This window comes from Nothoprocta perdicaria, unplaced genomic scaffold (assembly GCF_003342845.1).
Source record: "Nothoprocta perdicaria isolate Ctin4 unplaced genomic scaffold, notPer1 scaffold_105, whole genome shotgun sequence".
NCBI lineage: Eukaryota > Metazoa > Chordata > Aves > Tinamiformes > Tinamidae > Nothoprocta > Nothoprocta perdicaria.
This window is the reverse complement of record NW_020454150.1, coordinates 539,837-562,418: the sequence shown is the minus strand read 5'-3', so window position 1 is coordinate 562,418 and position 22,582 is coordinate 539,837. Positions and strand designations below refer to the sequence as shown.

Genomic DNA, 22,582 nt, shown 5'->3' with positions numbered 1-22,582 from the left:
CTTAGTAACTAAGTCATACATCACAGTAAAGAGATTTTGTGCAACAAATAACCCCGGATTAAATTTACAAGGGTTGAATTGATATTGTAAAGTGTTCATTCCAGGGCTGTGGTAATCCTTTCCTGTATTTTTTATGGCAAAGTGGTGTTACGCTTAGATTGGAGCTGCATCTTCATATTTCTAGTTAAAATATATCCAGGAAGTCTGAAGCTTGTCTTTGGATATCAGGGAAAATAAAATGTGTACTATTCACGCAATGGAAATTAATTTTCTCCTTTAGTGAGCAAAAGGAGTCTCTTTTGGCCCCAGTTGTTGAAATAACTTGTTCTAGGACAGGGGTAACTTTAAGAACATTTACATTTCAGTATGTCTCCTTCTGAGAAACATGAGTTAAAAACAGAACAAAAAAATAACCCCCCCAGATCTCTGGCTTGTGATGTTGTTTACTCTTCAGTTTACRTGGCTAGGGATTTATGTTWTTWTTTTTGGATTTAGCGGCTACTTGTGCTAATTTTGTTTAATGTGAAGTGCAGTCGGGGTGGCTTAAAATACAAATGTATTTTTGTATCTAGAAACACTGTTATCATTTTAAGCTCTTTTGAAATGATTGAGAGACTGACATGAGGGCTGTGATCCAAAGTCAGCAAAGACGACAGTGCTGTCTTAGTCTGTTGTCACTTCTGTTGCAGCCTGCTTTCCGATGGCATATTTCATTCCATCATTAAACATTTGCTGATTTTCTAATACCGATGTTTTCTTCACCTGAATATTCATCTTTTCTCACCCTACACTTAGTGGGTGTTTTTACTCATTTTGAGCTTCACTCTTCTTCACTCTTGACATATTGTTTCCTTCTGTACACGTCTTCATTTGAAAGAATCTGTTGTCATTGGAGATTTTTTGCTCGTAGGATACAAGATGGATATATTTTCTCCTCCTGAAAGACTAGGGCCAGCAGAGTGGCAGAGCACTCTGCAAGGGCAGCCAAGGAAGCCAGGTGGAAGGTGGCAGTCTCATGGATCTGGAGCTGTTCCTGAACAAAGGGTCTTAGGATAGACTTTCCTGTGTAAAGTGACTCATTATTATTTATTATTATTATTATTGTATCACTGATAGTTTGAGGATTCACATTAAATTATCCTCAGCTTCAGGATGTGTTACCCACWGCCTCAGAGGTGAGGTGTGCTGCTCTGCAAAGTTTCTGTGCAACATTACATTTTGCTTGGTTGTAGAGAGGAAGACTTGAAACCATTTATCAAATGACCATCTGGTCTTGAGAAYTGCATAAAAGTTAGTTCTTTTTAAACCATAGTTTTCTTAGCGTGCTCCATTTTGAAATATCCTAAGGTATGTTATGCAGAGTTTTCCACTATTTTGATTTATTCTTCCCAGTGTCAGAAAGGATTGATATGGGTAGGAGTGTTTCTGTGACTGACTAGAGGTTTATGAGAAGCAGCTAGSCATGGGAAATATTATCAATCACCTTCCTACCCCCTGCTGCGACGAGTCTGGCACTGCCTCACTCTGTAATGTCTGCTTCACATTTGGTTGACTGAACGTAAATAACATGTACTTGAGATGGCTGGATATTTTGATTTGCCATGGTTGCATGCTTTATTTTCTTTCTGCTCTGCCATGTTCTCTCCCTCTGTATGCAAGGAGCCAATGATATTCTTTGAGGTTAAAAAAAAAAAAAGACGAAAAACTGCCGAGTTTTTGCAAAAATACAATAGCATACTATATTACATTGATGAATCCTAATGAGAATTTCGAATATTTGAGAAAAGGTGGTCTCTACCTGCATACTTTTTCATTCTGACCTGTACTGAGGTCCATATGCTTTAAGGAAGCCTTGTTGCTCGAGTAGGACCAAATTGGAATTCCTCGTCCAAATGGCATCTATGCCAGAAGGTAGTTCTTGAAAGCCTAGGAATAGCTTCCAGTGCCTTAGTCTCTTGAGGAAGTCTTGTTTTGAATGGCAACAGTTTTGAATGCTGCCATACAGTCCTTTCAAGTAAAAGGAGAGTATAGTATGTATGATGCAAAACAAATTGCACTCCTTGATTCATATAGCACCTTTAATATTGCTGATCATTGCATTTTTAAGAAAATTTAATAAAATCTTGAATGTGTGTTTGCAAGTTAACATGATGAATTGCTGGTTTGGATAAAGGAATCTCTGAATAATTCTAAGACACATGTTTCAGGTGAAAACAACTCTGAGACACTGGAAACTTCAACTCGTCTTCTCAAAGTATTCTTAGAAAACATTTTCCGTTTTACTTTATTTCTAGGTATACTGTATATCCTAGTAATGTCTATATATGACATACGTATCTATAGTGACCTTTTCTTGATCCGTTTGATCCGTTGAAATGGGGGAACTTTGAGTAGTTTCATTTGAGACAGTGAAGTAAGTATAGTAATTTTTTAATTTGTAAGCTAGATTGCATAGATAGGGTGAACAAATACAGCAATCAAAGGCCACTTTTATTGTGGGTAGTTTTTAGTCATTTGACATATGATTATATCTTTGTTTATTACTGAATTTTAATTTCGTGTGTTTTGCCATTTTTCAGATACTTTGTCCTGCACAAATTGAGAAATCTGAAATTTCTTGATACTCGGAAAGTAACCAAGAAAGAGAGAGAGGAAGCCTTGGTAAGAGGTGCCTTCATGAAAGTGGTCAAACCCAAGGATGCTAAGGTAAGAGGCTGAATGGAAATGGTAGCAATATGTGATTAATTATTACTATTTTTAATTAATTGTGACAGCTTGACTGCATCTTTTGCTGACTCAATAGACAAAGATTTTTCAGACTGTGAGACTGATAACTATACTTGGCTGAGGGACAATATCCTTGTTAAGTTTTGTACCATTTGGTATCACACTTCATTGTTACATCTGGACTGTGGTTGTGTTACCAAATTTTTGATTTCTCTCTACTGTCTAATTAAGTAACTAGTAGGAGTCACTGAACTCAAAAGAATATTTTTGTCCCGTCTAAAGATATATAACATGCAGATATATGTAAACTAACTAAAGATATATAACATGCAGTTCTGGAAGAACGCAATTTTTATGACACATTGTCTTCTCATGCATGTTATAAATAAATGTGTATCACAGAACTCACACCTGTGGTATTCATTGCCTTTTAGTGGACTGGCTGATTGTAATTTTGCATGATGTTATTTAATATGGTGTCATAAGCTAATAAGCATTGACAACATTAGAGACAGTTTCTGTAATCTTAGCTTTAGGTACCACTTGCATCAATTTCGGGTTGTACTGCATACTGCTAATGCAAACAGAATGAGAATGGGATTTCTCCAGTTTACCTCCTTTTTCCATTGGTGATCAGTACAAGATAACAGCACTGAGCTTCACAAGGTGTTTCAATGCTGCAGATAGAGATCTCTTAAAACAGAAGTTTTCAGTCTACTACTTGCTTTCTGTTTGCTGTTTTGTTCTCTAAAATATACCATCAATAATTTAGTGCAGATTTCTGATAATGCTGAATAATAATGTATGGAAATGCACTGTTTGGTAGCGTAACGGTGTTGCCAGATAAATGCATTATCACAAGTACAATTGCAGTGCATAGCAAATGAATTCAGACTGATTCATTTATAACTATTAAAATGTTAGTGGTTCTGATGTAAGCATAGGTTTAATATATGTTTACCACTGCCTTTAGCTGTTTCAGCTTTTATATATATATAATAAACAAAATCATTTATTTCTAGGCATTTGAAGTTGTTGGCCTCACAACAAACCTTCTAAACCTTACTCAGCCTAGTGAAATTGCACAGTTAAAAATTGTTAGATATGGTGCATGTATATGGTCTGCTTTTATAACTTTTTTTATCCATATCTTAGATCTACTGGAGTATTATTTTAATTTTATTGACAAATGAATTTTTATTTATGACCAGCTTAATAGTATAAGAGAAAAAAAAGGTGACTSTTTTGTGAACTTGAATCTACTGTGCTGGATGGAACCTCGTTTTAAGTCAGTAGTTAAGGGTAAATTGCTTCACAGAGGTAGGGATAGCATTGTCGTTTATATCTGTAATTTAATCTTTTGTGTAGTTTTGARTTATTTACCTGGTAAGTCTTATGATAAAACATACATTTATTTCAGCAAATTTGCAAAAGGCTCAAATTTGCTGCTGTTATTGCCAATCTGAAGGTTTTTTTTTCTTTATAAATGGTTTGSTACAAATTGTTGATAGTACCTAGCATAGCAAAATCATTGTAAATGCTTTTACACGACATGAATTAAGGCCTTTTAAGGTGCTACAAAATTACAATCATCATAAAATATTRTATACATATTACAGAAATGGCTAATTTAAAATAAATATTAAAATGGGTTCAGAACAGATATTATAAACCTCTTTAGATTCTTTTGAATTTGTGCTCATTCTCTACGATATTCATCCTCACAGTCTATATGCACACAAACTCTTTATATGTGACAACACTCACAGTGTGAGCACTCTGCATGGATGTCTAGAGATGCATATATGTATTTCTATGTATAGCTATAGTCAAAGACCATATCAAGCAGCATTCCTTTATATATCGCATGGATGATGTGCACAGTGACTCTGGTTTCAAATTCCATTGTATATTATACCCTGAATATATAACTTTTTATTCTTCAGCCTTTGGGTTCCTTAGGAAATGTATTCTTTGCTCTCTGTTTGTGCATCAGTTCCCCTTCCCAAGAATTATTAAGGTTTTTGACCAGCCAAATATAATGCGCAATGGGAAGATAATGTTATYAAGTATATTAATATTTTCTAAGCTTTCTAGAAGTAGCTAATAGAAGATACACCTGAGCTGCAAATATGAGGAAGATTGCAGTGCACCTTGAATTAGACATCAGAATTAGACATCAGACTTGTTAAGAGTTTGACCGAGTGACACGAGAGCCCATTGATTATGAACYTCCTAGGAATACTCTTCTGCTTCCTGCTGTGGTATAGTGCCCACTATGTAAGAATATGCTTGCCAAGAACAGAGTTGCTGTGCTTAAGAGTCATATTTGTGGATGTCAAAATGGAAATATTGTTCTGTCAGGTGTAAAATCTACAGTGAACTATTGGGCTTACTTTTTCAGGGGAAAAAAATCTAAATCTAAGTTGTTGTTGTTGGATTTTTTTTTTCCTTCATTATGGTAAGCAGGAGATGGTATGGCTTATTCAGCATAAAAAGCAGATTGATGATCTAAAGAAGCTGTGATGTGGGGAGTTGTTTTCATTTTAGTCTTGACATAAAATASTTGGAAGAGCAAAATACCCCACCAAGAAAAAATACACAAAATGAGAATAAAAGCAAGAAATTTCCATCTGACTAGCTTGTGTTTACTCAAATGCAAAAGTATATAGCAATCACCAGTCATCACTGAGTCATAAATATTTTATTTTGTATAAATTTTTAGACTTTCATTTTTCTCTATTTTTTCATATTTTTTTAACAGAACACTGCACTTTCTTGTGCTTTGCTTCATTTCATCCTTTGTTTAAAATGCATCTGTTTGTGATATGACTGTCTTACGGAAAGATGCAGTCATTTATTAGAAAACAGTTTAATGTTACAATGCACTGTTCCATCTCTCTATGTAAGTGAGCGAAACTTCATTATTCTGTGATGTTTATATTTTCTTTTGTCAAAATATTGAACATTGTATCATGCCTGATTTTAATAAAAATCATGTAAGCTTGGCTGGCTAAGAGGCATTGAGCCAGACGAGGAAGCCTCGTTTAGTGACCAAACCATGACCTCATTTCACTGGCATAAGTGTAGATCAAAGTGGGCGATGCCTGTCCAGTGCGAAGTGTGTTTCTGGGCATGACAGCACTTCACATCAAAATGACAGCTCAAGAATACGACAGTCAAAATTGCTTAATTATGTCCCAGCTTTGTAATTATTCATCCCTGCTCCTGCAAAGAGTACAGTTGTCATTTCTTTGACATAATTATTTAAAACTGTCCCTTCCTTTGGTTTATAGCTTGTATATGAATTGTGCTTCCRAATGTTTCATATTCAAAACTTAAAGATGCAAAACAGAATGTGATTTCAAAATCCTACATAAAATCCTACATTTTAAGTTTTTTTTTTTTACTTTTTATGGATTATAAATAAAATGAAATGAAATGAAGTATCATGAAGTATCAAAGCAGATCATAATCTCATATTAAGTCTATATCAATATTCATTTGATCTAGATGATTAAATGTGGATAAATAGATATTCATATATCTAAAATGACCTGATCTGTATAGATGTACATCATCTTATCTCTCTCCAAATATAAATTTGATTGTTTAATACCAGGTAGTGTACTGACTTTTAGAAAATATATGCATTTATTATTGTTTTGCAACCACTTTGCCCAATGATATTTTTTAAGATGCTGTACYTAAAGGTTAACATTTTTTATCAGTTTTAGCAGCAAAAAAGAACTGGGGATTTGACCATAGGCTAGGTCTCTTGGACCAAATCAGCAGCAGGTATGCATGGGTATAGATCCAAACAGCTGACTTTATATTGCGTTGAGTTTTTCTGCTTTATACCAAGAGGATATCGTCCGCTGTGTACAAGGGAAACTCCATATCAAAAGATGGCAGTATAGATGTTTTGATTTTTTCCCCCCTTAAATATATTATTTTCTTCTCAAGTGATAATTTTCAAACTTGAYGTAGCTTTCCTTTCCTAAGGAGCAAAGAGGGAGCCATTTAGGCAGCAAGGTTTAATGAGGGTACGAGATTCTTGCTTAACATTGTGACTTGAAGGGCAGAGGAAGATTATTTTATTTTGAAACAAAGAGTAAACATTTAGCAGTAAAGCTTAAGAAATATGGTAAGCTAAAATCTACAGTGYTGGTTCTGGACTCCATTGTAATTAGATGAAGCAAAAAGTGCGTTTTTAGTCATTTTTGTCCTTCACTATCTAACAATTACCAAGTTTTTAAAACATATGTTTATCTGCTTCCAAAAATGCAGGTAAGGCATTTTTACTAATGTCTCTTGTACTTTTTTATTTTCTCGCAAATTAAGAGAATAGGACAGTTTTTTTTTTTTAATGCTTTGGGAAGCAACTTCCTTGCTCATATTTTTCTCTTTTTCTCTTTTATCAGTGCTGTTATGTAAGGTCTTGTGAATGTAGAGATCTTCACAGAATCACAGAATTATATGCTTAAGTTAGATACAAATGGCTTCAGAAGTGTAAAGAGCCATCCTATCATTGAATTGCTAGCTAATAAGATACCTCTATGAGTGAGGCTCTACATCTTAGAGTTTCCCTATGGTTCATTGCATGAAAGTTTCATATACTAAAACAGAATAAAGTCRTGAATTTAACATGCGGCTTGGTTCTGTGTTGAGACATGGAATCTGCTGTCATTAGATAATGGTGCTTGCTGGGTAAGTTAATGATACAAAATTTTAAGAAACAAGAAATCTAATTACTGTAACTGTGTAAGCAAAGCTATAAAGAGCTTAAGAGTGTGACTGATGATTTTTGTACCAGACTAATAAACAGAARGTTGGAAGTTCATCAAATGGCTTATAAATTTCTATAGAAGATACCTGAGATTATATGGAGAAGTGTGCGTAGACATGTGAAAATCTAGTTGCAGTATATAAAAACACAGGGCAACCTGCTACTGTAGATTGGATCTTGCCTACGTAGTCTGTGGATAAAATAGTTAGCACTGCATGATAGTTCTTTTTGCATTTCCTTCAGTTAGTTCAAATTAAAAGTGTAAATAAAGGAGAACTATGGATTGCATTCTTGAGTTTGAGTTMCTGGACCATAAATCCTGCTGACTTTGAATATGATCAATGGCAGCCCAGTGTTGCACTTGTTGTAAAGGATATTGTTCTAGTGCAGAAACCTTATGATGATTTTGGTGTGCCTGTGAAGAGGCTCGAGATTCTGGAAAAGGTAGAGTTGGGTAGTGGGATGAAGTGAAGTGGGGTGGAGTGAAAAGTAGTGGGATGTGGAGCATCCTCCTCTACAGCTAGTGGTTAAAAAAGCTGCCTTTCAAGTGCCTGCAGGGACGGCTTTGTGAAGACAAAGAGCTAGAAAGGCAGGCTTTGCAAAAAGCAGGCAACAGTGGGAATAGGATGGTCAGCATCCAGACAGGAAGAGCARGGAATTTTCACAGTCAAGTTGAAGATGGGAATCTCACTTATGAAGAACTTGGAAAGTAAGGTAAGCATGATTAGAGAGAAGGAACCTCAGTCAGTGAAGGAAGAAAGAACCAATGACCTTAAACAGCGTGGACTAAGCTGAAAACATAAGCAGCTGTTGAAATAGCAAAGGAGTGTGTTCTGACCTGCTGTAATTCCAGTTGTCGTGAAGGAATAGTAGCACTTGTGTTGAGAGATGTCATAGGGCAGGGAGAAAGATGTCTGCTCATTGTTCTTTTCGTGATATTTCTTGAAAAATTGATACAGTTTTAGTTCTTTGGGAAGGTAATCTGTGGACTGCATTTCTGTATCTAATAGCCCTGCTGAAGGTAAAGAATGCAAAAGGTGAAGTCTCTTTCTTAAAATTGCTCTTTCCACAAAAATACATGATTGTCGTGAAGCCAGTGTCCTTCCAGCCATTAATGATCTGGATGCACTTTTCACATAAGGCAGAGGTGTTGCTACTGGAGCCCTGGCACACTTCCAATTCAGGTAATTACATTCTGCCTCCGTGGACTTCTCGGCAGCCTCAATTTACTAAGGCATTCTTCTCCACCTTCTGCCCTTAACTGTTATGTAGTGTTGCAGTGTGCTAGTTAACCAGCTGCTGCTTTGCACGTGAAAAGTGTCTGTCTGTCAGTAGTACACAAATTGATCCCTTTGTAAGACTTRCTTAATACTTGTAAAACCCTTGGAGGTTCTCTGGTGAATGGCWATAGGCACTGTATATCTCTTTAACATATCCCTTTAATTGAAGAGGCTGCATGACAACTTGTTTCTTATCTCTGTTTGGGGTTTTGTTTTTATTTTATTCTATGCCCGTTCCCCCCGTCCCTTGTCTTTATAGATATTTCTGTCTGGAAAGTTAACAGGAAGTAAAGACCTTACAACCAGCCATATTACTTGTTTTTTTTTTTTTTTTTTTTTTCCTCTGACTGCCCTTTTTGTATAGAAACCTCAGTTGTTAGATGCCACAAACGTATGATCTGGCTATTTTCTTGTAATCTACCTCTTTACTTAATAAAACGCCATTCAATAGTATGTAATACCATGATACCGGACAGTAGGGCTAGAGTCATGGTTGGTTTCAATTCCCAGTGGATCAGTGTAGCTAGAATTTTATCCTTTAAGTTTTGTTTATGTGTTTTTCTTTGGAAATGAAAATACTCCTGGTCTATAAGCAACAGTAGAGCTTACTGCTCTTACTTTACATAGTTCTTCCTTTCAGAGGAATTGAMATAATGGATCTCATTGTCATATGACATTACTATTAGGCACAGGAATTGCTTTATATGTTGCCATTTGTCTTAAAAAAATGTGTATTTAATMCTGCATCAGTGGGACTCTGGGCCAACTTATGGCAACGTTTTTGCTTATGCTAATTTTTTTTTTCTAGACTATGTGGCTCTCATACATTCTCAATATTATTGACCAGTCATTTCCATGGAAAGAGAAGTAGTTTTGAGTAYGGTGGTTAGAACATGCTAATTCCAAGCCATGAAAGGAAGATCCAATTAAAAAAATTGTCCTGTGTGTTTATGCAAACTGAGTAACGATGGTATAACATCATAGCAAGATTTCTGAGGGAAAATGAGTGGCAAAATACCTCTCCTGTGGTTTCATTTGTCATTTTGTAGATGTGAAACAACTTGTTCAGAGGTTGGACAACAATATCATGACCGAATTTCTATGTACTACTTGTTTTGACTCCCGACAGATGTGATGCAGTTGTCATAGCAAGTTGTGCAGTGCTTGGTGCACGTGCGTGCTATATCCTTAAACTGTTTTTTATCATTGTACTGAGCAATCCAAAGGTTCAGCAGCTGTAGGAGATGGATGTCATGGAACACTAGAAACAATGGCACAAATAATCTGTTGATGTGATCTTCTTAGCAAATGTTTACTGTCAGGAAGATCATGATATAAATAGGGTTGTATTTTATGTTCGCTAACGAAAGTTCATGGGTATTGTCACAAGCAGAGGTTATACTGATTGTTTTTAGAAAGATGTTTCAAATGTGAAGAAAAATGGGGTGAATTACTACTTACCGTTTGGTTTATCATGCTCACATTTACAAGTTGTTTATTCTTATAAGCCCACAAACCTGGCACTGTCACATAACTTTTGGGCTAGTGCTTTTTTGAAAGGAGGAGGGAAGAACCCTAAGACAGGTTTGTAAATTTTTATATAATAAGATTTGTTTAGTTGAACAGCCATGATCAATATGCCATTTGTGAAATGAACTAACTGCGAGCCATGTAAGTATAGATTATTAGAGTTGACTTTATTATGTCTTCTGTTTTCGATAATCTTTTTCCCTAGTTGTAAAACCTAGCATCTCAATTACTGGAAGTTTTCCCTAGTGTTTGCTGGGTAATTATTCTGTGTTTTTATATTACTTTTTCATTTATCTGCTTCAAGTTTCTCACTTAACCGCTCTCACCTTCTTCCTCTCCTCTTGTTCCCTCAGGGAGCATGAATTGGAGGTATTATACTTGGAACACTACCTGGTCCTGTGTTTCAAATGGCTGCACTCTTTTTCTTTCTGAGGTGAAATACTTCTTTCCTTCCTTAGTATAACTTTTTCAAACAATTTTTTCCTATCATGCTGACTTCTCTGGGAAGCAAAGTTTCTATGTGCAATACAAAAATGAAAATAGATTGAAACATAGTGAACTCTCTTTGTATTAATCTTWCAGTATTCTTTGCTTTCACCTTCTTTGATTGAAAAATACCATTTTAAATGATTTTTATAATAATTCTACAGGGCCTAATTCCACAGCGTCAGTTTTATCTTTCATGTGTTTCCCTTTGACATCAGTGGGATTGTTCTAAAAGAATAGTCTACCATGGTCAAYGGGTTATGAGTTCAGGAGCACAAGCTGTGAAAACCTAAATTGGAAAGGAGATCATGCCTTCATATAAAATGCAGTGAAATCACATCGTAGAGAGTCTTGCTCTGTGATGAGTATGCCAGGGTATTTATAGTTTTGTCATAGTCACTTGGATGGGTGGAATAAGATCCCTGGAACAAACGAGAGGTAAAATGAATGTGCTGAATTCATAAAATGAATTGGCTAATGTTTGCACTCACTTTGGAAGCAATGAAAGTGCCTAAAAATAGCTGCATGGTGCCACTTTTGACAGCCTAGAGCGTACATYGCTTCCTTGTAGGGGTGGCAGACAAGATCTGGGAGCGATGCAAGCACCCCTGGAGCTCTCACTGGAGGCCAGGAACAGATTGTCTAGAGTGACTAAAATGGCAGTAGAAACTTTTGTTTAGGCAGCTGAATCATGCCTTTCCTGTTGCTCAAAAAGACAGACTCTGCTGCTAAACATTTCCAGGTTAAGAGCAATAATATTCCTCCCCCACACTAGAGTCAGCCAGAGTGTGGTCCAAGAGGTGCAGAAGGTTGGTAGCAATGAGATCATCTCAGAAAAGCTGAAGTGCATCAGTCATTCACTCTTCATAAACGACTAAGAACATGACCAGTTTTRTGCTGGTTTATGAGTTATTTCAGGAAAAGCTATTAATAATTTGTTTTCAGAGAAGGCCTAATATTTCGCTCCTTGTCTCCACCCTTATAAAACATCCTTTTGGCCTATGTGTGTTTTATAAGAAACAGTAAACTTTTAGCACATGCCTGAAGAGTTTCCTAAACGGGTCCCCTTGTCCAAAATAATAATAATAGTCTTAGAGAAGAGTTCAGCGTGCAACATAGTTTCATCTGCYGCCTTAAAACCATGTTTAGTTTACAAATTCGAGTTCCAATTCCTATATGATAGTTGAGCTAAAGCTAACCTTCTGCCGTAAAAATATGGAGAAAATAAATTTACTAAATTATGTGTGTGGTTGCAGGACACAATGCTGCTGATTATAGCTTGTCCTGATCAGGCTGACCATTGGCAATTTCACGCAGTTGTGCATGAAGCAACAGGTTTTCYATTGACTTTAGGGGCAGATTTTATATACTCATTTTGTACATCTGGAATCTTTATTGATCTTGGTGAAATGCATATGCAAACTTATCCTGATCCAGCACCCACTGAAATCATTAGGAAATCTTTCCTCAGAGTATTGGRATTTTTCTGAACTTCAATTTTTTTATGTATTTTTCTTTTAGGATTTTTTTTTTTTCCTTTGGTCACATTGAGGACCAATGTTTTAACTTTCTTGAAACCTTGCTTGAAGAACTTTTTGTCTGTCTTAGAGAGAGCTTACCTGGCATAAAACATTTAAGATTTGCGTGTCTTTCTGCATACATTTCAGCAAAAAAGAGGGTTTTAGCGCGTGCATGAAAAGTTCAGAAGCATTTGTGAGTGCAAGATCTAGTGACAGTATAATGCTTTTGCTGAAGTTTGTTGCCCTAGTTTATCTTTGCCATTCACTGTGTCCTAGGACAAAATGTTCATAGAAGAACATACAAAATGTAATCAGCTCTACCATTAAGAATTTCACTAATAGGTAAAGAAAGTTTCAATCATGCATCAAAAATAGCACTACTCCAACCCCCTTTCCATGAATGTTTTGGAGCAAGCTTTTATTGTGACTTKAGCAGACGATGAATCTGTCCTTATGTTACTTACATTTACTTTTAAAGTGCRTAGAAGGTAAGTTTCTAATGTATCAAATGTCATTATATTGAAGTGCCAAATGAACGCATGAGGCTTTCTGCATTGTTTCAGAGATGATTCATTTCTGTTTCAACCTTGGTAGGGCTTGAAAACCTTAGGCATTCTTTTTCATCAAAGAACCTGTGGGATATTTGCTTAATGATTAAATTACAGCTGCCTTTGTGTTTCTAATTTATGATCCTGAAGCAAAAGGAGATCAAGTTTTCTAYGCAATACTGCGAACTGTCCTACATATCTCATTCTGGCAATTTTCATTCGGATCTGTATTATTTGGATTTCAGGACTGAAAAATTACGACTTTTTTTTCTTCCCACATTGTAAGACTAAATGTACAACTTTGTTCACATAACTGTTACAAACAGTTCACTGTGTAGGCCAAATGCTCTCTAATGCAGTAAAATTAAGAAATAATATGCTTTGAAAGTGATTTATGAGTGTGGTTAAACTGCCAGATTTACAAAGAAATAGTTCAGATCTTGGGAAGCCTCAGGAGTCACGTCAAAAATGAATTTGACCATGATTTAAACTGCTACTTTTCTTACATGACATTTAATATGTGTACTTTGGAGGCCCATATGTCTTTAATAAAATAGCATTAAGTTTTAAATATGATATGAATGCAGTCAGTTTCTAAATTCATAACCTTTTCCACAACTCCAAAATGCTAACCAATAAGGGAGTCATACATGCAATAAAACATAAACCTTAGAAAATAGTTTTTTATTAGAACGGTTAGACAGTTGGCAGCTGTGTTGTAATGTAATAAATACATGCAGCCAATGTGGGTTTATCAGTCTTTGTTTACTCTGTAAGCAACTGGGACCAGACAACTAATTATAACTGAGGAGCAAAGGTCATGAAAAGCATATTTTGTCCAGTGAGGGGGTACTTGCGAGGTGAACCTTATAATGTTAAGAGAAGTAATTTATTTAATAAGGAAATGCTGTATTATGTTTCACGGTTGTGTTTGTATGAGGATCTAACATTTATTAGGGAGTCGTATACTTTAAGACTGTTCTGAAGTACCAAGTATTTCCAAAATTACGAAAAGCTATATACAGTTTACAAAGGGTTTCAGTGTTTAGCAAATGGAGGCCAAGAGAGTTTGGTGTTTCAAGAAAACAGGAATAAGGGAATCTGGTCTATACTGAAGTTCATAGTCAATAACAAAAGAATGTTAATATATTTTGAGAGGTATTTCTTTGCAATGGAAGTTTTTTTTTATTATTATCTTTTTTTAAATTAATATATTTTAAGATTACTTCCTGAAGCAAAGGCTAGCCCACAGCAAAAAGGGATTTCTAGATAGTTTGAGCTTTTATTCAGAACAGATTCTGTTTGTGATTTACACATTTACTGAACATGTATAGAAGTGTGCAGCAGGCCCAATCACATCCTGTAGGCATCTGACATGSGAGCTGAAGGTATGGAAACAGTGTGGGAGTTGGGAGAAGACAGATTTTATGTGTAGTCTTAAAAGCGGGTGGAGGATAGAAACTTGGTTATGGCATAAAATGCTTTCTGTGATTTGATTTCTGGTTAATGTGGTTCTAGAAAAAATGGCAAAAAATAAATTAAAAAAGTCTGTTTGGAGATGTATTGCGAAACATATATTCAAATGCTAATCTGCAGTCCTCTAGAATTATGAATCCCCTAGAGCACCCAGAACATTATTAACAGCATGTAATCCAGCTCAGTGTGAATGCATCTTTACTCTGTTAGCCAAAGCTTTACATAATACAAATCATTCTACCTATAAAAGCGCAAATATGTTATTGTTCTCAACAGGCAGTTTAATGCAGCCATAGGGAGGAGAATAAGAGAAAAGAAGATTATAAGCTAGCTGATTATTCTTTTATTTCTCTTATATCTCTKGGTATTCTCTGTGGTTGTATTTGTTTAAAGGTTGAGCTCAACTGCGTTGTCTGTATGATTTGGAAATCAAATCAGCCTAAATATGAAGTTTCAATAGGTGTAGCTCTTAGGTGATTTGATGCATGTATTACACACATGTATTTTTCCCCAGAAACAGTACTGACCCTATAATCTTTTTTTCCTTATAATTCTTTTGAAGACTTAAGTTTTGCCACAAAAAGCTCATTTAAATTTGCCATGCAGTTGTGCTGCTTTATTCACAGAAGGGCTATTAAAGTTAATTATTTTCTTGATGGCTTTATCAAAAGGCCTATTAGTGTGAACATGTACAGAAAGTACGTGAATGAGGAGAAAAAAACGCTTTACTGAGATAATATTCCACTATCTGTAGTCGTGCTGTGGGATCAGGATCCTGTTCCGATGGCATTATGTCAATGTGACTGCATTGGACATAAGGCAGAGGTGGACAATGGACTTTTGTCATTATGGCATACTTGTATTTATTAATGACTAGCCATTGGATATAAATATAAAAGATTTAGCTATGCATACAAGCAGTCAGCCTGTTACTCTTAGGTGCCAACAGAAAATGTGACATAAATGTGTTTTTATATTTTAAAAGGAATGGTGGAGGTAATACACAGGACAAGTCATCCCTCTAGGAAGAAGAATGRTGTGGCAGAGGCGGTGAAAATTCAGGATCCACCCATTTTCTCCCCTCCAAGCGCAAATTGGAGGAAAAATATATAGTTCTGTGGAAAAATACTTGTGTGCTTTGCAGTTAGCTATAGGTCAAGTCCATAAGGTTGTTGAACACAGCATAGAAAGCTTGTACYGTTGGGTGTCTCTTGGAAGACTCCCCTCATGTTGCGTGCGTTTTGGCAGGGTTATTTCCTTTACTTCATTTTGTACATTGTTCCGGAGGCCTCTGCTAGGCCCCGAGTCTGTTCCAATTTTAACTGTGCTAGGCTGCTTTGGTATAAATGCCCCCTTGCCATCCTTAAGTGATGATTTCTCTTCTGTTTATGCTTTAAGTCAGGCTGTTTGTTATTATTAGCTTTTAAATAGCAACTTGAAGAGGATGTGTGCAATTTTGAAAGACGGGACGCTCTGATAGGACTAGGCAAAAGCCCTGTATGTGGCACAACATGGATGGGCTTTGGAAGCGCTTTAATGAAGAGAACCTTTAAACTCACATTTCCCTCACTCTTCCTGAGTAGCCTCTGAAGGAAGGGTTTGCTGAATCGGTGTGAGGAAGAACAACAGATTTAAGTGCTTACTGTGTGAAATTCAGAACTAAATGGTCATTCTGAAAGTGAACTCATTAAGGTGTCTGCATGTGTGATAATAGTTTCAAAACAAATGATTGTTCTCTAAATATAAAGAAATATTGCATGGGCAAGATTCTCAGCAGTAGCTACGCGGGCAGTCTGTGGCTAGAAGTACTTGGGGTTTTATTGCTTAACTCCGTGACTGTTCAGGATTCTCATGAGGACTGAAAATAATTCAAATTATGGAGAGAAAAATACCTTTAAATTGAATTCGTGTTCCGTGCCAGAATGGCATGTTGTTTCTTAGTAAAGGACATACCTGGCTTGCACTGAAGCATTGCTGCAAGGCCATTGACAGTTGCAAAGGAAAGAAAAAAAAAAAACAAACTGATTTTTTCCTCCTGATTTATTTTCTAGCTTGAAACTAGAGATACTGTTTTTCATAGAAGCTTCTTGACTTCAAGGCAACAACAATGTGGCTTTTGGGTCTTTTTCTTTGCCTATGTGCTTACCAGTTTCTCTGGGGAAAACTTCTGAAAAACTGTTATTTATGTGAAGTGTTTTTTTTTTTTTTTAAACTCTCTCCCCTCCCCCCTTTTAGAAATGAATGGCTATGTTGTTGGTGGAGAAGTTTCTTGGTTTGTCCTCTTGAGGTCATGGTTTGGCAAATGGGAAGTCTATTTTTTGATTTGATAAACCTCTAGTGGGATATGGTTTGGCTTGTAAAAACTGCTGAATACAGAGCCAATGGTTGTCTTGTCCCTGACAGCCTGGTCTTCCCACTGCTGCCCAGAATTCGGGGGAAACCAAGATCGCGGGCTGAGGCGGCATCATAGCAGCCTTACTCAGAATTTATGGAGTTCTAATTACACCTAAAATGCACTAATTCAGGCTCCATAAATCTGGAGTAATACTATTAGGCTGAAGTTAATGTGAGGGCTGGTGTGGTCTCGGGAGCCAGGCGTGTGACTGAATGTTCTTAGCATTCTTACAGCTGGGAAGCAGTCGTGCTGCAGCCCAGCCTGTCCCGCAAGCCCAAGGAAGGTTAATGAAAGTTAATTGCAGGTTCATTTCCAGTCAGGGGGTGTGGAAACACTGGATGGAGATGTAGGTGATTTTTTCCTGTTTTGTAATTATTTGAATCTGAGTAGCCTCTTCCAGGTAATATGCTTATAATCTTGAGAATATTATCATCAAGTCTAGTGTTTAGATGGATATGTGATAAATCTGCTCTGAGTGGCAAAAAATTCTATTTTTTTTCATGTTGCCTTAACATTGGATTATTCAATTGATAATTGTGTGTTTTGGTAGCCACTGGATTTCAGAATGGAGGGGGCCTAGGAATTACTGCTGTATCACTTTCCTACCTGTACTGGTGGCATAGTTTTAGGTGATAGAAACTTGCTATAGTGTGAATAAAATAAATAATATACTTATTCAGTGGTTGACTTTCAAAGCCTAGGTTGAAGGCCCTTTAATTCTTGTCTGTGTCTGGTAAAATCCTGCCTGCATGCTGCATGGTGAAAGCAATTTGCATTATTGGTGGAGCCAATGAAATACTAAAAATTACGTTTGCTTTTCTGCATGGTTCAATGAAATACTTTTTTGATGTTAGAGGCCTGATGTTAGAGGCAGAGACAACAAGAAATAAAGTCTCAGGTGAATTTCTGGCAGCCTGAGAAGACAAGATGTGTCCCTAGTAGAAGACCTGACCCACATCATATGATGGAAGCATTTTCAGATTTCTTTTGTAGATATAGTGCATATATTTGCATACCTCAGTTGACCCTGTTGTGAAAACTGCATATTTCTTGTGGACAGATCCGTACATATGTTTGTGTGCAATTATCAGCCCTCCAGGATTTAAGAGGGTTTTTGAGGGGTAAGAGCTACGTTGCCTCTATAAAATCTCTGGTTTTTGTATATATTGAGAAGTGTTTTAAAGCCCTGTGTCAGATCTGCTCTTCGTGTGAAGTCTTTATAAATATTTATATAGCCCTAGTAAGAAAGAGTCAATCCATTAGAATGCTTTAGGCTAAGATTAGCACTCATGGAGCCTATTTAGCCAGATCCGAGTTTGCTTGATTCAATAACATTAAAGAGGTAGTAAAAGAAAGCTTCTTTATCAGATAGCGGTAGGATCCGTGAAGCATATTTATTAATGTCTAGCTATCAAATTAAAGGTGCCTCCTGATTCACAGAGGTAGCTGTCGGAGCGATTGCCTGTTTGATTAGAGGGAGATGAGCGTGTTTGCTAACGTCGGAGCTGCTTTCCTGCTGCCGYAGCGGATGGGGCGATGCTCGCCTGAGCCTGGGCAGCACCTTGGCAGGGTTTCTCTTCACTTTCCATTTTAGGAAAACCACCATGCTGGTTCTGAGATGTTCATACAGAAGATTGGTTCCCTCAAAATTCATCAAAGTTTTTTATTTCAATGAGATTTAAATCACTGGGAAATGTTGAAATGCTCCCTTTTTAAAGATCAATGGGAGGCATTAGCCCTTTTTTTTCTTTTTTTTCTTTTTTTTAAAGAAAATTTCTATTTTGAAATAATGTGCTCAAAATAATGTGCTTCCTAATTTTTGAAAAACAATGATGGAAAATGTCTGGAAAATGCCTTGCTCCAGCATATCAGTAAGTCAATAGTTCTTTATTAGAAATAATGAAATAATGCTACTCTCTTGTTCAACAATAAAAATTCTTAAAGCTGAGATCTTTTTTATTTTGTCATGCAATGCTTATTACTTGTATAATAGTTTATATTATCAGTGATGCTGAAAATCGGCACTCTAGAAGAAAATATATCAGTGTCTAGCCATACCTGCAAGTAAGTTTGAGTTGAGGCAGGGTTACATCGCTAGAGATCGCCTTGGACGAGAATCCAGGGGAGAGGGATAAGGGAAATTATGTACGATTTCCCTTAGCACTTTAAAGGATTTTAGCTGATGCAAATGTTTCTGTCATGGGGTGTTGTACAGAAGGGAAAGCCTTCTCTGAAACCTCAGAGGCCTCCTTAAAGATGTTTTGTGTTTCCCAAACAGCTCAGCAGTTGAAATGTACCAGGATACTATGTGTTTGTGGAAGTCGGGGACTTGTGTTAACTGTTGCAATTCAACAGAAGTCAGGTTAGTTAACAACAAACTTTATCTTTTGAAGAACTGCTTCCCCAGGTCCAAGTAGTTAGTGAGCTTAAGTGCTTTTGCCTGTTTTAAAGTACTTCTGGGTGAATTTAATACTGTCTAGTCTGGAAACCTCTTAAATGCCATTTAAAAGACTGGATTTCTGTGTAAGCGTCATTCATGAAAAAATGAGCACATTTTTAATAGAAACTTCATGAAAGTTACATTTTTGATCACTGCATTTGTCTAAGTAATGTTAAGAAAGATTGCCAAATCCTTTGAAGTTTCACACATCAATGCAAAGATAACAACAGGTCACACAGGAAGACCCACATCTACAGATTAGTTGTGCTTGAAGAGCTGACTCATGTTTTTGATATAAATTATATGGAATTGCCGATTATGAGCACCTTGTAAAACTGAAAAAGCTTTATGATTGTTAATAGTTACTGCAATAGTAATTTACTAGCTAATTTGAGAGAAAATATGTTGCAGTGTGGGCGAGGAGAATGTGTTATCCCATCTGCATAAATAATAGTATATTATTGGTTGCGCACTTTGGAAGCAAATGGAATGTCTATTATCTTACATCTTCCATGTAGATTTGACATTTCAACTTATACTTATGACTTAAATCAACCTGGTTAGTGGCAAACTGTAAAGATGAATCATGCATTAATATTTTTCATGCATAGTATCCATCACTGTACTAACCTGTGAACTAGAGGTAAGTTGTAACAGTGGTAATCACACTGTAACTGCAATTTATTCAATTGAAGACCATCTTATTAGTGTAAAAATAGTTTGAAATGACATTTCTCTAATGATTGTGATAAAACTTTGATGTATCCTAAATGCATTCAATGTAAGACATTTATAATGGCCCCAAGTGTAATATTAATATAGCCGTTTAATACAGGTAAAAAGAGATCATTTTTGATTATATTGCTCAATAGAGGCTAAGTTGTCTTTTGGAATTAAAGCTTTTCCTCCTAGTTCTACATGTCAAAAGTTGCAAGACAGCAAAGTGAATTCAGACCTTTTTGGGTACTGAACAGGCAGCGTTGCAAAGAGGGGTTAAATATGCGGTGTATGGATGATAGACATTGTCACTTTATGTCTGCTTATATGTGATTGCTAGTATACTATGCTTTGTCTTGAGGAATTATTAAAAGCCTAATGTTCAAACAGTGGGCATCTATGAATAGTGTTAACAAAGTGGGTGTTGGTATTTAACTGGAAAAGAAATCCAAGTGTTTATGAGCATTAAACAAGTAGTGGCAGATCTTGCCCACTGCAGATCTGATGACTAATTCCAAAGAGTGGATTGTGATGAAGAAGGATTAGTAACTCGTCGGTCTGTAGTTTCTTGAATGTAATTGAATTTTCCAATTAATTTGAAGTTGTTATTTTAAAAGTTTCACGTTATGTGTTTGTAAGCATTTGAAATCCTCAAAACAGCTGAATAAGCAATAGTGAATGATCTTGGACAACTTCCCAAAATTATATGAAAATTTGGGAAAATATATCAACAATGAGAATTTAGACGTTAGTTTATTGTCTAGTTGTAATCTCAATGACTGCAGAAAATTTGCAAAACGCTACAGAATCTGTTAAGATTCARCTTCTTTAAAATCTGAAGATTTTCCACTCACTTTTCCTTAACATTTCAGTCTCCTACAAGCTCACTTTTGTTGAGAGAATTTCTCTCATTTTTCTGTTGGCTTCCTTTTCCATGATTAAGTATTGTTAAAGATTAGTAACCAACCAGAAATTCCTTGTGTTTCCAGGAAATCTATCTGTATTTGTTAAGCCAGTAATTGGACGTTTTTTTACTTCTGTGTAAGGAAATGAAATGATTAATCATTATTATTTTTATTGTTAGATTTTGGATTCAGTATCCTTAAAATAAATGAGGTAGTTGTGGCCTAAATATTTCACTGAATAACAATGGATCTTTTGTGATTCATAAGATAGTTCTGAAAAGAGGGGATTAATATAATATATAGCACACCAAGATATGCCTGAATACCTATCTTTACCAGAAATATGGAAAATATGAAAAAAAATCACCCACTTGTCACTTGTGGTTTTCATCACAGTATTTCCCATTTTTTTTTTCTCCCATGGTAAAGTTCACAATACAGTAGGCACACAAGTTGTTCAAGCAGTTGTAGGAAAGTATCATTTCAGAGCTGATAGTATTTACAGATAGACTTGCTAAAGGAAAAGTGAAACTAGTGTTTTGTCAAATGAAACTAGTATTTTGGTACTATACAAGGCATGTTTTCATATATTGTATATGTTCACTGTATTCACATCTGAGACGAAAAATTCTTGCGTTTATTTACATTTCATGAGGAATATTTTAAACATTAATTTCTTCTAACAATATTAACAGTATGTCACAGGCTGAGGAATATTTTAAACATTAATTTCTTCTAACAATATTAACAGTATGTCACAGGCTGGATGCTGAAAAGAAGTTAACACTTCTATACAGCCTTATACAATCAGTTTGCTGCACAAACCTCCTTGCTGTGCAGTAGGTAAGATATCTGGAGATATTACTTCTGAGTCAAGCAACTATTGTTCATTAGAAGATTCATTCCAGAATGATTACATTAGAAAATCATTTCCCATAACCCTTGCTGTAAATCACTYGAATAAAACCTAGCATGCTTATTATAGACAGTCTGTCTTATTTGGTGATGGTCTTAGTAAGCTGTGATGGGTCAATGGACAACATGTGGAGATTCTATCGGAGTCCACTTTGGGACTTAATATTCTGCTTTTGTGTTCCTGGATATGTGAGAAGTCTGAATTCTATCTCAGGAGAGAAATAATTAAATTTACTTTGCTAATTAAGATCAGACTACAGAGTAGCAATTGGATACAGGAAAAGCCTSCTATTACTCAAGCTAGAAAGTACTCTCAGTGGCCAGGTCTTGGCAGATAGATGGGCATCACTATTTTTGGAGGAACATGCTGCCTCACCTAGTACAGAATGGAAAGTTTCATACCTAATTTAATAAACTCATAATTGTACTTGTCAGTATTTCAGTTATCATATAACTTGTTCCAAAAGCTTAATGCTTGGCCATAAGAAATAATTTTGAGCTGGAACTCYATTTTCCCAAGAATCTCTGCCCAAGTTGTTGCTGAAAAATAAATGCACAGAAGATTGAATGATTTATTTGCACAGAGAAAACTGTATAGAAAACTTCTGTGTTTTCAGCATTGATGSAAGAATTAGCTGTTATAAACCACCAAAGCATGCACATATGGTGAAGAAAGTAGTTCAAAAGTAATGCAGAACCTGCTATAAAGAGTGCATACATACACATATGCACGTTACTTTAAAACATAAAGAAACAATAAGAAAAATGTTAATGTTGAGACAAAGAGAAAGCCAAAAACATTATGCTGTTTCTCAAAGTTTATAGGAAAATACAAATTAAAATGTAATTTTCAC

General features: G+C 35.9%; 1 protein-coding gene across 1 annotated transcript in view; it reads left to right on the top strand.

Moving 5' to 3' along the window:
• LRMDA (leucine rich melanocyte differentiation associated) overlaps positions 1-22,582 on the top strand; it is a 590,186-nt gene that overhangs the window by 343,038 nt on the left and 224,566 nt on the right. Inside the window, exon 5 of the mRNA XM_026044428.1 lies at positions 2,580-2,706. Within this exon, the coding sequence (XP_025900213.1) occupies positions 2,580-2,706 (127 nt within the window). The remainder of the gene's footprint in view (positions 1-2,579; positions 2,707-22,582) is intronic.